We start from the raw sequence: 16,569 nt of genomic DNA on the forward strand, positions 1-16,569 counted from the left end.
TGATTTATACTGACGTTAATTGTGCCACGAAGACCTCAGACACCCACCATGCCCGTTCTCAAGCCCACCTCAGAATGGGGTCATTGTGTCCCCCCCGAGTCGAACTACGGGATCACTACCTATATGCCTGGCTGGGATTCTGCCATAAAGATCCGCGAAGGAGACCAAGCCACTATGGCTCGCGTGGTGCATATCTACCCCAGGTTTGGACCTTTTAGATCTGTTGCTGAGGTCAGTTATTCTCGATGCAGCTTGGCTACTGTTATGGCCACAGATACCAGCCACCTCTCCCTTCAAACGTCGATATACACCATACCGAGAAGCTGCTAACAGAACAAAAAGGCTCTCATGGCCATCTGTGCCAAGATCAAGACTCCTGACGGCCATGGAGCCCTATACTTCACCTCGCCCGCTTCATTCGCTGCCGTGCGCGCCCACGCCGTCAGCCCTTATCGCAAGGAGCATATCATGAAGGAAGAGAACCTGGGCTACCGATGTGTCGACATCGGCGGCGTACGTCTGTACCTCGTCACGTATCCCAAGCCGAAGACGCCCGGCATCATAGGTGCCTGGCAGAACCCCGGCATAGGAGTGTCTAATCGACTTGCGGAGCACTTGCTGAAGAATATCGACTCTCTGACAGAGGTCAAGTTCGAGCCTGGCTCGGCGCCGCCGCCGACGGAATATCTCCCCGAGGGCAAGGCGCACGGAAAGCTCAGGGAGAGGATCGCGGGACTCCTGCACAGAGCTGCCATCAACCCCGAGAAAGTCAAGGCCGAGACCAAGGACATCTTCTTGTATTCAACGGGAATGGCTGCCATTTTCGCTGCCCACAACACGCTGCTCGAACATCGACCCGGCAGCGTTGTGATTCTCGGCATTGCCTTCCATAGTACCGTCCACTATCTTCATGAATCATCGCCACATGGCTATAAGCACTTTGGCCCGGTGGACGCGAAGGGTCTTGATATTTTCGAGGCATGGCTAGAAGAGGAGGCAACCGCGGGACGGGATGTGAGCTATGTCCTCACAGAGTTTCCCAACAATCCCTTGCTGGCAAGCGTTGACCTTCGCCGCCTCAAGAAGCTTGTAAGCGACGCTCTCTGTCCCTCTTTCAGCCCACACACGCAAGAACTGACACTCGCGGCAGGCTGAGAAGCACAATTTCATCCTTATTTTGGACGACACAGTCGGTTCATTTGCAAACATTGACGTTCTCTCCCAGTCTGACATCCTCGTCTCGTCCCTTACCAAGTCCTTTTCGGGCTACGCAAACGTCATGGGCGGCAGCGCAGTCCTTAACCCCCTGTCACCGCACTACACCACGCTCTCGCCCCTGTGGTCTAGAACACATCGCAATGAGCTCTACCTCGGAGACGCCGAGGTCCTGCTTTCCAACTCGGAAGACTATCTTTCACGCACTGTAATCCTCAACCGCAACGCCGCCGCCATGGCGGCTTACCTCCACAACTTCGCCCAGGACCCGTCGTCTCCCGTCACGAAGGTTCTCTATCCGCCATACCTCCCAGACTACGAGACCTACAAGTCCTATCTCCGCCGGTCAACCCCTGAACTGCAAGAACCTGGAGCGGGATGCCTCCTGAGCATCGACTTCGACTCCACCGCCACGGCACGTGCCTTCTACGACCGCCTGGCCTTCTGCCCGGGCCCGCACCTTGGCGCCCATCTCACGCTGAGCTTGTGCTACAACGCGCTCGCCTTTGGCAAGGACCCCGACGAGGCGGCATACCACCGCTCGTACGGCCTTTTGGAGGAGTCGGTGCGCATATCCGCGGGCCTGGAGGACGTGCAGGATTTGCTGGACACGTTGGACGATGCCCTGGTCGTCGCGAAGAAGGTCAAGGGCGAGCTGGCGGAAGGCCCGAGGACGGTGGAGGCCGCCGCCGGTCTGGGTGTTGCTGCTTAGGCGAAAACAAATTGAACCTATTCCCCGAGCAGCTTCGAGTTTTCTATCAAGGCTTGTTTCTCATTCCTGTTGTATCCAGCCTGAAAGACAATCGCTAAGCTGGTTGAAAGAAGGGACTCGGATATTAATGGAAGCCGTAGGACTCCGGCTCAAATCTTTCATACAGATAGAGATAGGTATATGCCTGCCTACAAGGCAGACGGACCCCACCATCTGACAAGAGACTGCAAGCTTGTCCCGGGTCCTCCTTCTCTCCATCAGCCAGACACATAGATAACGTCGAAAATTGAAGTGAGAACGTTCATTATGCCCCCTTGATCGGGTGTATTTTCTCCAATGCCAAAAAAATACAGAAAGCCGACGCCATAGTCCCTTTCTTACCGGCCCAAGTATCAGAAGACCATATTCCACATAATCTCATTCCCAACATCGCCACGCCATGTTCTATACCAGTCCTCTTTTACACAACCGCCGTAACTCGTCTAACACTCCTCCTTGCGCCCTCGCCGCTAATCATCACTAGGCCCTCCATCTCCAAGGTCCGCATCGTCTCGTTGAAATCATTCTGCTCCACTGGGACGCTGGCCGCCTCGCCCAACCTTCTCGCGACTTCACTCCACTTGACAGTTTGTCCACTGCTGGTCAGCTCGTCAAGCAGACGCAGCACAGCGTCCTTGATCTCCTCCTTCTTCCGGCGGTCAGCAGCGCTCGTACCCTCAGTCAGCAGACTCATGTCGATACGACCCTGGGAGTCCGTGGCGGCGGTCTTAAGGGCGGAGCGGATAAGACGGGCCGCTTCCTTGACATCCTCCCGAACAACAGTTGTAGACAGGCGCATCTTGGCGTGGGCCTCAGACAGGCGAATCATGGACTCGAGTTGACGGGTCGTGGCGGTGATGCGCTTCTCGGCGGCGCGAACGTCCTGACCAAGCTTGCGCATTTCAAGATACTGGTCAACCAGCTCCTGAGCAGCGTCCTGGGCAATGGTAGGGTGGATGTTCGCCCGAGCGTAGGAAATGTACGAGGTAAGGAATTCAACAGGCTACATATACGTTAGCTTTCTTCAAAGGTGTTCGGATGGTAGTAGACCTACGAGAATGTCTTCCTTGGTGTGAGCAGACTCCGGCTTGTCTTCCAGATACAAGGAGAGAAGGTGGCGGGCAAGACGAGCATCGCTCTTCTCATCAGCGCGGTCGAGAATGAGGTAGACCAGATCGAAACGAGAGAGAAGGGTTGGGGGCAGGTCAATGTTCTGGGGCACAGGGAGATCAGGGTTGTAGCGACTGCCAATCGGGTTGGCTGAGGCCAAGATACTCGTTCGCGCATTCAGGGTGGTGATAATGCCCGCCTTGGCAACAGAAACTGTCTGCTGCTCCATAACTTCGTGAAGAACAGAGCGAGTCGCTTCCGACATCTTGTCGAACTCGTCAATGCAGCAAACACCACCATCTGACAGTACAAGTGCACCGGACTCGAGGACAAGCTGGCGGGTCTCGGGGTCGCGAGTGACGTATGCAGTCAAACCAACAGCGGAAGAACCCTTGCCGCTGGTGTAAACGCCGCGAGGAGCAATCTTATGTACGTAAGCGAGGATCTGAGACTTAGACGTAGAAGGGTCACCGCAGAGCAGAACGTTGATATCTCCTCTGTATCTGGGACTGCCGCCCTTCTGGAAAGTCTTGTTGGTACCGCCGAAAAGTTGCAGGAGGATTCCCTTCTTCACATCGTCCATCTCATAAATCGAGGGGGCGAGTGAGCGGGAAAGAAGATCATAAATATCTGCCCTGGCAGCAGTCTCTTTGATCTTGTCTTCCTCCTCAGGGCTGATCTTCTTGGTCTCCTCGATGTTGTTGTCACCAGCATCGGCATCGTCACCTTCAACGCCAAGGGTCGAAGGGTCGACGCCCATCCGCTTCTTGTCCACCTTTTGCACGTGCAAGACATCCACATAAGTCTTATACACGCTCTTGACGGCTCTCTGGCGAGGGTTCACGCGCACAGGACTGACGCGGAAGATACCAGTAAGCTGGACACGGTCACCAGCCTTGCAGAAGTCCACCAGTTCATTGTACACGCAAACCGAGACCGAGTGGGGTGTTTGACCCGGAGGGACAGCGTCCGGAGTCTCCTGAAGTTTGATGACTTGCTTGTCCTCGAACGAGCATCGGTTGTGGATGATCTGCATGGAGTTCTTGGAGGCGCAACGAGGTCGCGGGCACTCAGTGGGCTCACGGATCTTGCCTCTGTCAAGACCAACATTGACGGAGTGGTTGCAGAAGTTGCATCGGAAGAAGGCATCCTTCATATCCGGAATAACTGGCGTGGTACGGATAACAAGACCCTTGATAGTGATGAGCCTGTCCATGTCAGACGGATTCAGGTCTCGGAGGTTGGTCGTCTTTTCGAGTCCGAAAGGTCGGACCATGTAGATCATCTGTGCAACCTCATCCTCTTTAGAAGGCAGATCGGGAGCCTGTCGCGGGGTCGGGGCATCAGATGGGGTTGGTGCATCAGATGGGTGGTCAGAGCTGGGGAATGCAACATCAGAGCTGGGTGCCGTGTTGCTCCGCCTAGAAGCATCACCAGCGCTGCTTTGAGAAGCACGCTGTCTTTGGCCATCAGTTCTGGCCAACTCAACCATCAGGTCATGAACAGACTGATCCATAATGGGAATAATTTCCTGCGGGTAGGCCTGAATGTGGTACCAAAGTTTGCGTGTCGGGGGGTAAGTGTTGAGGTCGGCGACGTCGAGGTACAGTCTGGTGGTTCCCAAAAGAAGCATTTCCTCGAGCGCCTCCCAGTATGGCTTGGATTCGGCATCAGGGGCAGCCTGAACGTCTGCTTCAGTCCAGCCTTCTCTGTACAACTGATATTTTCTCGTGAAATTCCTCAGGAAGTCTTTGAAGGATGCGAAAGTATCATCAATTGAGACTGTCGTACCCCAGATAGTGCTCTCGCCCAGTCCACCAAGGCGATCTGCCTCTGAAGTGTTGGGGTCGGGGTTGCTGAATGAAGGCGCATCGGAACCGGGCGCATCTGTAGTCACTCTGCCAGAGGGGTCCAAGACAAGACGGCGACGAGGTGTTCTGAGACCCTCCGAGTTGATATCGCCCCTGCGAGACCGAGATGAGCGGTCAGAGACGAAGAGGCCGCTGCTCTCACTGCGCAAGTCGGACTGTGGTGGCCGCACCGACCGGCCAGGACTAGAACTGGGCTCGTATCTGATAGGCGACGACTCTAAAGTGGTATATTAGTGACGATGTTCATCAAGAGGCCCGTATGTTACTCACCTCTCGCCATTCCACTCGCACGCGGGGTCCTGTCGCCATCGCCAGTCGACTGAGTGTCAATGTCTTGACGCAGCGGTGAGCTAGGAGCAGGGCCGACGGCGGTACTCTGGCTGTTGCTCATGTTTCGCAAAGGAGACGAAACATCGCCATTGGCGGCGGCACCATCGCGACCGTTGGAAGATTGTGCAGGCGACGATTGATAGAAGAGGGGGCTCGAGGCAAGCTGTGAGCGGCGGGTTGCGCGAGGGGTCTCTGCAGGGGGCTGCGGCGTGCTCTCGTCTGCCGGCGCGGGGCTGCTGCGAGCGGCATCTGGGTTGTTTCTCGTGGACCGGCGGGGGGTACCGGCCGTCGAGCTTCTCGTCGACCTTTTGGAGGGTGAAGACATTTTTGGCGTTCGTTGTCTTTGCGGGACGTTGATCGAACGTGGATAGGATGCGGGATGCGGGATGCGACGGAAAGAATATGTGCGTTGCTGGGGAGAACGAGATGTGGAGAGGTTCAAGAGCAATTGAAAGGTGGGCTGTAGGTAGTGCAATTTTGGAAAGCACTTTACGCGCTCCCCGGCCAACGCGTCCAAAAAGGAGAGGCGCGTTTTCCACTTTACGCGAGCTACTGGTGGCCCGTGCTTCCATCGCCCAATTCTGCAAGGGTCGAGCGTCCATCCTGACCCCTGCCATCCGGCCATCGGCGAAACCACCCACCGACTTGCACCGATTCGAGGTTGCTGAGGTGGTCAATTGCATCCCGCCGGAGCTCCTTACAAGGCATCGTGGGCTAAAGTGACAAGTTACAGCAACCCACCAGCAAGCGCAACCCGGCGCAATATTACCCCAAACAACCGTCAAGATGGCTCCCGGCATGTCCCTTTTCTCCGTTAACGCGATCCTGATCCTCAGCACCGAAGATGGATCGCGGTTATTCACCAAGTACTACACCGCACCCCACCACGGCCCCTCGGCGGGCCACAAGGACGGTATGCGCTGGTCCCTTCAATGCCTAGCCCTGAGCTCAAACTGACGGATTGTTTGACGACAGGTCATGCGGCTTCGACCAGCCCTTACTCCGATGTGAAGTCGCAAAAGGCCTTTGAGAAGGGCCTTTTGGACAAGACGGCCAAGCAGACTGGCGACATCATCCTGTACGACAACCGGATCGTGCTTTACAAGATGGAGTCGGATGTCATGATGTACGTTGTTGGAGGTGTCGATGAGAACGAGGTGCTTCTCTACAACGTCATTCTTGCCCTGAGAGACTCCCTGCACCTGCTCTTCAAGTAAGCTAAGCTGTCCTCTTGCCTTGTTTCACTATAAGCCGGCGATTCTAACAGCTCTGTCAGGCAATCTGTCGATAAGCGCACAATCGTCGAGAACTACGACCTCGTTTCCCTCGCCATTGACGAGATCGTCGACGACGGTATCATCTTGGAAACCGATCCTACTATCATCGTGCAAAGAGTCAGCAAGGCGCCGGCGCAAGATGTCGATCTCCGCCGCATCGACCTCAGTGAACAAGGTGTCAACAACCTGGCCCAGCTGGGCAAGTCGAAATTGGCGGACTGGTTGCGGCAAGGCTTGTAAGAGGTGGTTTAGAAAGAGATCGGTTGCACACGGGAGTTTTATGGTGGCTTCTAAAGGGAACGCATCATTAAAAGTATAGTCCTCTTGAGGGGATATCATGACGAATGCTCAAATTTATGCTTGATTCTATTTTCCCCAAGCCCGTCTATGCTCGGATCTCGGAGGCCGCTTTGCGGAGCCTGTTCATTACCGCCTCTGCGATATCATTCCTGTCATCAATGCCGTCTACGAAGATGACGCTGGCGCCTCTCCTATCCAAATCTCGCAGCGCCGAGAAGAGCCCCTGAGCGATCCCCCTGATGTCGTCGCCCAAGTCCAAATCCAGGACCGTCGCCATAGCCTTGCCTTCGGCGTCTTGGAGCTCGCCCTCCTGAACCTCAAAAGCCGCTTCATCCCTGGCATTCGCCTCCACGGCCCCGTCAACGTGAATCTTGTTGACCCGCAGCACGCCGTGGTGCAAACCTCCCGCGCTCTTCCATCTACTTGTCCGAATAATTCCGATCTTGAGCGAAATTGGCCCTGAGCCGTTTGTTGCGGTAACATCGCTGTTCTGCTGGATGAGCGCCTTCTGCAAATCCTCGGCCATGATGCCCTCGGCCCCCGCCTCGCATCCCCATTCATACAGCACAACCTTCGCCTTGGGGCTGTAGTGCTTGTACTTCATGCCCGGCGCCCGCGGCGCACTTTTCCCTGTTTCACTTTCGTCCTTGTACGCCTTAACAACACCCTCCCATCCAGGACACGTCCGCAGCTCCTCCATGCTCACACCACCGGGCCTCAGAACCACGGGCGGGTCACACAAGCCGTCGACAACGGTGCTCTCCACGCCGACCTGGCATGCCCCACCATCAAGAACCAGCTCGATCCGTCCCTCCAAATCATGAAAGACGTGTTGCGCAGTTGTGGGAGACGGCTTGGTAGAGGCATTGGCGGAGGGGGCGGCTAGTGGAACGTTGGCAAGCTTGATAAGTGTCAATGCCAAGGGCGAGGAGGGCATCCGGACACCAAAGCTCGTCAAACCCGCCGTGACCTCGGGCGCAAGCTTGCTCGGTGAAGGGTTCCGCAGCAAAATCGTCAGGGGTCCAGGCCAAAACTTCTCGATAAGCGGTTTGTAAATCTCCGGGATCGGGTCCTTTTCGGCGTCGCCATTCTCCAACTGCTTCTCAGACCGCAGCAAGCCCCTCAGCATGTCCAAGTCGCAGACGTGAGAAATCAACGGGTTGTCCGACGGCCGGCCCTTGGCCGAGTAGATGCCCTTAACGGCACCGCTCCTCGTCGCATCCGCTCCCAGGCCGTAGACCGTCTCGGTGGGGAACGCCACGGGTATGTCCTTGGTGCGCATGTACTCGGCCGCGTCTCGAAGGGCGGCTATTGATGCGCCGGAGGCGGAGCTGGCGATTTCCCAGTGACTCAACCTCTCGGGTCCCACGTCATTCCTAAAACTCCCAAGCCCTTCGGCTTCAACCTTGACGATTCGGGTCTCCATGGTGTTGTTGTGTTTTACTGAGAGCAGTCTTAGATGGTTGCGGCTGACAGTCGCGATCTGGCGACTTATACGATGAGTGACAGCCAATTTGAAGGGATGGGAGATGAGTTTGGCACGGAAAAAGTCAAGGGCTGAGAAAATAGAGTTGAGAGAAAGAGGGTCTGGGGTAGCTATCTCCGATGTGAAGCAAAAAGAAGAATCTAGATCGTCGTCATACGGGATAATTGGGTATCAAAAGGTCCTCATGCAGATCAAGTGGATGAAAGTGACCGGCAGGTTGAGTCATCTGAAAAAAATTCTGTTATGAGACTAAGTGAGTGAGGTGAGTGGCCGAGCGGCGATATTTCCGAGTTCAAGGGACTAGTGATCGGGTTGTGCCTGCTAAGCTAATGACAGGACCGCTAAAATCGCCTCCCGTTCGATCGGTCTTCAGTGGAGCCGCTGATGCGATTTTAGTGGAGATTAAGCTCCCTTTAGGCACCTTCCACGTGCTGACCGTGCCGGCCGAAAACAAAAACGGATGTAGTCCCCCGGCCGGCCATGATTCCACCAAGCCAATCCTTTCTGAGGAGTCCGATGCTTTGGACAGTGGTTCAGGTCACAATACTCGAAGCAGCTGCTTTGGTTTCTTGTTATTCACAGCACCGCGCTGGATACCGGCTAAGAACTCATCTCGAGTTTGTCAACGTGTATAACAAAGTGAAGAGATCGCAAGCACCGCAAACTCGCACACCAAGACAACATGGAAAAGCACTCACATTCCTAATTCTGTTTCTTTAGCCTTCGGGACTGGGCTATCCACAACTCAGATGCAACAATTTGAGAAGCGAAAGCTGACAGAGAGGGTATGAGATTATTGTGACCTTATGGCATTCCAGGCGTATGTGCCCGTAAACGAGCAGGTTCCTTGAGCTTAGACAAGGACTTGCTCTCTCTCTCTCTCTCTCTCTCTCTCTCTCTCTCTCTCTCTCTCTCTCTCTCTCTCTCTCTCTCTGTGTGTGTGTGTGTGTGTGTGCTAGAAAACATACCTTGGTTTTATATAGCTGCCTGTGTCACCTCCCACTACCCGCAAGCTTTAAACCACCTGCTCCACGATGTGGATATTGGGTGAGCCATGCCGGCAACGAACGTTTAAGTATCCTTGTTCTTTTGTTGCCATCTTGCTGATCTCTTCCCTTGCCGCTGCAAGCTCAATAAGAACCCACAAGGTCACAAATATGTCAGGGGTCCTCGCTTTAACGCATGGAAGCCCAATGAAGCCGGGCTCAAACACCAATGGTACTTAAACAGTCTTGATGATATTTTATCTACAATGTCTGCCTATCTTAGCAGGCATCACTTTTCATGTTTTGCGCGCTCTTTGGAAAGCAGGTCATCTCTCATAGGCTTCTCCCTCAACTTTCTGTATTCCAAACCGCTCTCTTGAAGCGCCGCGCACTTTTTCACTTCATTTCTTCAGCCTCTGCGCTCCCTGGATGTCAGGTGTCTAGCCCTCCGCCTCTCGTCCTCAGTCAGCACCCAGATCATGCCGTCCTCTTCTTCGTTGGGATCTTGAGCGGAAATCTCCTCCCACTCTTCCTCCTCCATGTTAGCCACCATCAGAATCTGCGATACCCTCGCAAAAAGTTCCCTGACACCATAGTTACCCTTAGAAACCGTGCTGACAATGCTGGAGAAATCACGCTCCATACGGATGACACCGTAAGCATTGGCTCGGGCATCCCAAACCCTGCGCTCGAGGACACGAGCCAGATACCGCGCCGTCAGGTCGTGCAGCGTTGTAAAAGTATGGGTCGTCATAAGCCGTGCGACAGGCTTCATGAGCAGGTCCCAGCCGTGTTCAAAGCGGCGGGTTACTTGGTCAAGCATTTCTTCTTCGTCTTCTTCATTCTGCTGTGCGAATTCCGCTAGTTCTTCCTCCGTCAGGGAGTAGTCCACGTCGCGGAATGTGTCAGAGAGAACGGGTCGCAGTCGCGGTTGGACGACTTGCTTGAAAAGAACTTGGAGTCCCTCGTTCAGGAGCTCGGTTGTCTTGGCCGTGAAGGAGCTGTGCAGTGTGTTTAGAGCTGAGGTCACAAACGCGACGTCCTTGTCGAAGGGGAATGAATCCCTCAGCGACGGTTCATAGGCGTCGCCGTTCGCCTTGGGCTGGTCATTTGCATTTCCCACGTTACTTGTGATAATGCGGCCGAGATACTCATTAGAGGTGTCGAGACTGTTGATGAGAAGGATGAACTGAATGATCTTATCCTCTGGCGGAAATCCTCCTTGCACAATAGGCTTGGGGTAAGACTCGTCTCGCATCTTTCGTTGAATCATACCGACAAAGTCCGAACCGAGCACCCGGCCAATGGTGGGAATAACAGACGCAATGACATCTCTTTGTGAAGTGGATGTAGATTTCTGTATAACAGCACTGACGACATACATGACGTCGTCAACCGCAGAAATGATAAGCGGCTGGTTTGTGTCGATGTGCTTGTTCATGTTCAGAGAGAGTCCGCTTGGAAACTCATCTAATTGGAACGCCTTTTCGACCGACCGTCGGAAGAAAAAGGTCATCATGATATTATACGGTGAAGTAAGCTTGTCTGACACCTTTTTCTTAAGGTTAGACTTGATCACGACTTCCGGAACGGAGAGCGGTCCGTCTTCCGGCGTTGAAGGATCCTGCGGAGTCCATTAGTAAATAGTTCCAAAGGCGCGACAGCTTGCTACTAACCCGGGTCTTTCCAGCTAAGAATCGAGAGTAAAGTGACCATCGACCGAGCATAACGGCGATCTCACTGAGAAGACCATCCACCTCTTTCATGTTGACACCCTCATCCTCGCTGATGCGTTGATTCGCGCCCGCGCCCATGGCAGGCGAGTTGACCCTTGGTGTTCCACCTCTCTGCGGAGGCAAGAAGCTCTGGACCAGAAAGGAAAAGGGATAGCTTTTGACGTCTTTCAATCGTCGGTCGACGTCCCGCTCATCGCTCCATGAGTCGAGTACAATGCCTCCTTGCACGTCGGCCTCCTGTTGCAGCCGCTCAATGACCCGAACCATTTTGCCAGAGCCATAATGTCGTTCGACAAGACCTCCGTGGCCTTCCACAATCCGTGCAATGTGATCGAACAGTCTGGTGAGTGCATTGGCGTAGAAGAACCCTTCCTTTCTCGCCTGAACCCCGGGGCTCTCTTTCAATACATTTCTCGCTGTACCGGCCACACCCTGGCAGACATACCGCCCGTATACATCCAGTCCAACGTCTCCCCTTCCGATGAGTGGGAAGAGTTTGAAAAATCTCGTAACCTTGGCGCCATCCCCCTCTTTAGTCGCCTTCTCAAACTCCCTGAGGAACAGCCCACAGAGACTCTCTTTGGCATTCTCCAGCGTCACCCATGGCGGATCAGGTACCTCGACAGAAGGGACGATCGACGATGCAAACTTGCCCTTAATGATGCTTTCCGGCACCTCTGCCGCACGTGCGAGGTAAGCCGCGGCTGCTTCCCAGTCCTGCGGAGCACCCATGCTTCCCACCACGCCCTGTACGCAGGCCTTGAGCTCGACGACTTGCTTGACGACCTCAAGCGTGTCCTCGACTCGGCTCTTCTCCAGGTCCAGCTCTTTCACTTTATTGCTCAGTCGACCCGCCGTGTCAGCCGCCGTGGAGAGCATGTCGTTGCCAATGGACCGCGCGGCGATGACCTGACTGCCAAGCCCCGCGCGCAGCAGGTCCAGTCGACCGAGCTCACGAGCAAGGTCGGCTTGTGAGCCAAGAAGCGCATCGAGCCGATTCGTTATCTTGGATTCGCGGGTATGGAGTGCCTCGAGGGCAGCGCGCACTTCGGCGACGCTCGAAGTTGCGTAAATAGTGGTGCTGCTACTATTGGGTCGGGCCGCAGCGATGGGTGAACCGTTGGCGGCATTGTCGCTGTCCACGCGATGGGAGGAGACGCCATTCGTGAGGGTTGACATTGGCGCGAGCTGGCTGAGAGGTGCATAGCTACCTTGGCCTGCCAGCAGAGGTAGGGGGTGTTGTCCGAACCGTGGGGGCTGAGGTCGAGGTGTAGGTGTTAGCTGGCCCGATGTGCAAGGTAGGAGGTTCGGTGAACCTTGCTCACCGATAAGCGAGATCAAGGTGTGGGCGCAAGGGAGAGACATAGTTTGGCCCAACCTGCAAACTGTCCAGTCAAGGCATCAGACGAAATTCACGTTGCGCCCGCAATTGAATTTTGGGAAGGCCGTTAAATTATTTACCTTAATCAAAGTCTACATATATGCTAAGGCCGTTGACCAGTACAGTTCGCCCGTACTTCATGATGCTTCCTATTCTACACGGCCTGGCTGTAACCGCCGCCCAAGCGCCGCCTGGAGTACTTCCAGTATTTTCTAATCTCATCCGCCCAGAACACCGTACTGCAAAGCATCAACAGACCAACAAGGTCGAAGAACCCCAAGGCTTCCGTCTGGAAAACGTCCTGGAGCCAGGGGAAGTATATGACGAGCAATTGACCCGCAATGCTGAGCGAGACCGCCCAGTTGAAGAGGGTATTTGAAAAAAGTCCAACTTCGCCTCGCAATACCGACTTTGACTCGGATCGGCAGGCCAAGGCGTTGAACATATCGAATAGTACAAAGCAAGTGAATGTCATGGTTGTATCGCGGCGGTTTACTTCGCCATCGGCAAGCATCTCGCGACTGTAGACGAGCATGGTGCCCACCATGATAATAGATGCCGAAGTTAAGACCCTGGTGAGTAAAGCCCTTGTGAGCACGGCATCATTCCGCTTGCGAGGGGGACGGTTCATGACGTCGGCGTCAACAGCCTCAACGCCGAGCGACTGGGCGGGTGGTCCGTCCATGATGATGTCTGGAAACTGTCAGTAAATGCCGAGCTGTCCCGATCGACTGGAGACCTACTGATCCAAAGAATCTGCATTGCGTTCAGGGGTGACTTGAAGCCAAGCAGCGTACAGAAAAATACCAAAGATAAACCAGCCGCGCTTGTGCTCAGCTGGAACGTCAAGAAATTCTGAATGTTGTTGAATATGCCCTTGCCCTCTTCGATTGCTCGGAGAATGGTTGAGAAGTCGTCGTCTGTCAGAATCATGTCCGCAGCCTCCTTGGCCACGTCAGTTCCATGCAAACCCATTGATATGCCAATGTCTGCTCTCTTCAGAGCCGGGGCGTCATTGACACCATCTCCAGTCATGGCAACGATATCGCCTCTGGCCTGGAAAGCTCGAATGATCTTCAGCTTATGATCCGGGTTCGTCCGAGCAAAGATCGTTGTGTGTTGTATGGCATGCGACAACTCCTCTTCTGACATGGCGTCGACATCCTCACCCCTCAAAACAGGCCGCACTGAGACTTGACTAGAAGCGTGTTCAATCGGGTTCGCAATCGGCATGCCGAGCTGCCTGCCAATAGCAACAGCTGTCGTCTCAGCATCTCCCGTTATCATGACGACTCTGACACCTCCACGTAGCAATCTTCTGATCGACCTGCCAACTCCAGGCCTCGGCGGGTCGCTCATTCCAACCAATCCAGCGAAGGTCAGACCTCTATACACTTCATCCGGAGCTTGGGAGCGGGGGCTTCCGCCAGGGGTGTTGCTGCGACTGGTCGGCGCCAGTGTGGTTCTGCTCCTAGATCTTGAGACAGCACCACTAGCGAATGCGAGTACTCGGAGACCCTTCGAAGCCATAGCCTCGGCGGCTTGCAGCGCCTCCTGCCGGCGGGCAGAGTCGAGAACAATCTCTCGGCCATCGCGAGTAAGATACGTGTCGCATGCGTCGAGAATTCGATCAATGGCTCCTTTCATGTAGGCAAACTCCTTGTCGCTTCTTTCATTTCCAATGGTGACACCCATCCATTTGCGTTCAGAGCTAAAGGGAGTTTCGCTAAGACGCGGGCCAATAGAGTCTCGGACGTCATGCTCCTTGAACCTGTCAAGCAGATCAAGCATAGCAACGTCTGTAGGTTGCCCGCACCAGCGTGTGTAAGTTGAGGCAAAATCCGTTCCCTGCGTTGAAGAGAGCACAGCCCTAGCAGCTGCGCCATTCTCCGTATACTGCTGCGCAAGACGTCCATTATTCGCAATATTGCCGATCCGCAGAATCCGTAAAGTAGCAGAGTCCGGCTTGGTCTCCGTTGCTTCATCATCGGATTCAACATCTATGGGGTCATGAGTACCGAAATACCACATCTTGGCGGTTGTCATGTGGTTCATAGTGAGAGTTCCTGAGATGTGTCAACAAAGCTTGCATGCCACCGGATCAATCGGGGGCGTCGAATTTACGTACCTGTCTTGTCTGTGCATACGACATTCACCGAGCCGAGAGTCTCTACCTTGGGCATTTTGCGCACGATAGCATTGTGACGTGCCATCCTGTGGACACCAAGCGCCAATGTGACGGTCACGATGATCGGCAGGCCTTCCGGAATAGCTGCAACAGCAAGAGAGATTGATATGGTAAAAATCTCAAGCAACTTCTTCCCCTGAAGCCAGCCGACCAAAGAGATGAGCCCGATGATGACGAACGAGAACTTGCTGAGCTGAGAACCAAGATCGTCCATGGAAAGTTGCAGTGGTGAGCGGGGGCTCTCTGTCCCAGAAACACTAGTCGCGATCGTACCAAAGTGGGTGTTTCCACCCGTTGCGAAGACGATTCCCTGTCCGTGACCAGATCTCACCAATGTACCCATCCATGCAATGTTGTTGTCGCCGTTTCCGCCCGCATCCCGGCTATCCGACAAGGCGGATGGACTCGGCAGCTGAAGCGTGTCTGTCCCATATGCCGGTGACAAAAGACCGCGTGCTTTCGCTTCGGCGGTAATCCGTACTGGCTCGTTCTCTCCTGTGAGATTCGACTCGTCGATTGTGAGATCTGCTGCCTTGGTAACCCGTATGTCCGCAGGAATGCGATCGCCCGTGGTAAAGTAGACTAAATCTCCAGGCACGAGCTGCGACGCCATAACCTTGGATGAGGTTGCCTCCAGCATTTCTTCGCCCGGTGTAGCGGATTCTCCCGACTCGGTGCCGTCCATGGGGTCCTTCGGTGGCCAAGTGGGAGTTCGGGCGCTGCCCGGCGTCTTGTTGGTGGCTGACCGGAGCAGGTGGGCGTGATTAGGAACTAAATGACTAAGTGCCTCTATCGACTTTTCTGACCGATATTCTTGTACAAAGCCAACGGAGACCACAATGGTCACAGCTACCGTTATACTGACTGCATCGTCCGTGTTGCCTAGAAAAATAGAGGCCCCGGCCGACACCAGCAAAAGTACTATCAGCGGCTCTTGAAATTGTTTGATGAAGCGAAGCCACAGCGGCTCAGGGGGTTCGTGGGGAATCTCGTTCGGGCCGTAGTCGCTGAGTCGGTTCGTAGCATCGACAGGCGAGAGGCCGTGGGTTAGGGAGGTTTGAAGCCGGCTGGCAGCTTCTGTTGATGTCATGAATGAGAACTCGTCGGCAATGCTCTGCGCGCAATCTATGTCAGCCTAAGCCCAGCAAACGCACAGAATACAGAAGAAAATGCCCACCCTCGACTGCGCAGATGTTGTTCGAATGTGCCCGGGCCTGGATCGCGAGCGTTCCGCCTCGATAGGGTCCATGGCCAAACCGTTGATGCTCGGCATCTTCGCCGTCAAGGGAAGTAGGGAGTCGCCATCGTCGGAGCCTTTCCTCTTGTGCCACGGCCACTGCATCTCTGCGGATGGCGAGGCAGAAATACCTCGGTCACGACCTTCGAGTAGTTGCTGTATGCCCAATGCCGATCATCTGTCAGAAGGCAAGGCGAAAAGGAGGCATGCGCCGAGGCGTAAGATTATGGCGTCGGATCTCGGAATACGGTCGTAATGGAGGGACAGAGAGCCCGTGGTCGCCAAAGAATCAATTGGAGGAAGCTTGGTCCAAAGACATGTTCCACGGAAGCTGTTGGCCAGTGAGGACAAACGGATGTCGTGGTAAAAGTTGAGAAAACGTGTGCCTTTGGCCGGGATAGTATACGCATGGCCAAATCTGGTCCCAGGTACAGGACGTGGCAACGCGCCTCTTAGGCGGGTCCGTGGCTGTTGGACAGGGGGGCCCTGGAACGAGGAATCGGGAGCAGTGTCGCCGCTCCGCATGCCACAGGTAAAGGACGCTGTAAGCAATCCAATGCCGTGTTCAGGGTGTTCAGGCGTCAGACAGGGGCATGCACGACGTCGGTGATACTGTGTACTACTGGATGCAACTCAAGACCATTTGGGCAATGATTGTTAGTGACCGTGCATAGACTTGAGCAGAATAGAAATACATCTAT

At 54.6% G+C, this 16,569-nt stretch overlaps 6 protein-coding genes across 6 annotated transcripts; 2 read left to right on the top strand and 4 right to left on the bottom strand.

Moving 5' to 3' along the window:
* Positions 1-48: 48 nt before the first annotated feature.
* EsH8_I_000963 (pyridoxal phosphate-dependent transferase) lies at positions 49-1,927 on the top strand (the record flags this gene model as incomplete). The annotated part of the gene is made up of 3 exons (XM_083268376.1): positions 49-231; positions 343-1,089; positions 1,151-1,927. 3 exons carry the CDS (start codon positions 49-51, stop codon positions 1,925-1,927), a joined length of 1,707 nt encoding a protein of 568 aa, XP_083118814.1.
* A 460-nt stretch (positions 1,928-2,387) lies between these two features.
* Positions 2,388-5,602, bottom strand: EsH8_I_000964 (MCM DNA helicase complex subunit MCM4; the record flags this gene model as incomplete). The annotated part of the gene is made up of 3 exons (XM_083268377.1): positions 2,388-2,969; positions 3,021-5,164; positions 5,218-5,602. 3 exons carry the CDS (start codon positions 5,600-5,602, stop codon positions 2,388-2,390), a joined length of 3,111 nt encoding a protein of 1,036 aa, XP_083118815.1.
* Positions 5,603-6,063: 461 nt separating this feature from the next.
* Positions 6,064-6,794, top strand: EsH8_I_000965 (coatomer subunit zeta; the record flags this gene model as incomplete). Its single annotated transcript, XM_083268378.1, has 3 exons — positions 6,064-6,190; positions 6,253-6,490; positions 6,554-6,794. The coding sequence occupies 3 exons, from the start codon at positions 6,064-6,066 to the stop codon at positions 6,792-6,794; spliced, it is 606 nt and encodes a 201-aa protein (XP_083118816.1).
* A 145-nt stretch (positions 6,795-6,939) lies between these two features.
* EsH8_I_000966 (threonylcarbamoyladenylate synthase) lies at positions 6,940-8,280 on the bottom strand (the record flags this gene model as incomplete). The annotated part of the gene is made up of 1 exon (XM_083268379.1): positions 6,940-8,280. The coding sequence occupies one exon, from the start codon at positions 8,278-8,280 to the stop codon at positions 6,940-6,942; it is 1,341 nt and encodes a 446-aa protein (XP_083118817.1).
* Positions 8,281-9,735: 1,455 nt separating this feature from the next.
* Positions 9,736-12,241, bottom strand: EsH8_I_000967 (conserved oligomeric Golgi complex subunit 4; the record flags this gene model as incomplete). The annotated part of the gene is made up of 2 exons (XM_083268380.1): positions 9,736-10,950; positions 11,003-12,241. 2 exons carry the CDS (start codon positions 12,239-12,241, stop codon positions 9,736-9,738), a joined length of 2,454 nt encoding a protein of 817 aa, XP_083118818.1.
* Positions 12,242-12,597: 356 nt separating this feature from the next.
* On the bottom strand, positions 12,598-15,973 carry EsH8_I_000968 (uncharacterized protein; the record flags this gene model as incomplete). Its single annotated transcript, XM_083268381.1, has 4 exons — positions 12,598-13,136; positions 13,187-14,509; positions 14,572-15,745; positions 15,809-15,973. 4 exons carry the CDS (start codon positions 15,971-15,973, stop codon positions 12,598-12,600), a joined length of 3,201 nt encoding a protein of 1,066 aa, XP_083118819.1.
* Between the last annotated feature and the right edge of the window lie 596 nt (positions 15,974-16,569).

This window comes from Colletotrichum jinshuiense, chromosome 1 (genome assembly GCF_051148585.1).
Source record: "Colletotrichum jinshuiense chromosome 1, complete sequence".
Classification (NCBI taxonomy): domain Eukaryota; kingdom Fungi; phylum Ascomycota; class Sordariomycetes; order Glomerellales; family Glomerellaceae; genus Colletotrichum; species Colletotrichum jinshuiense.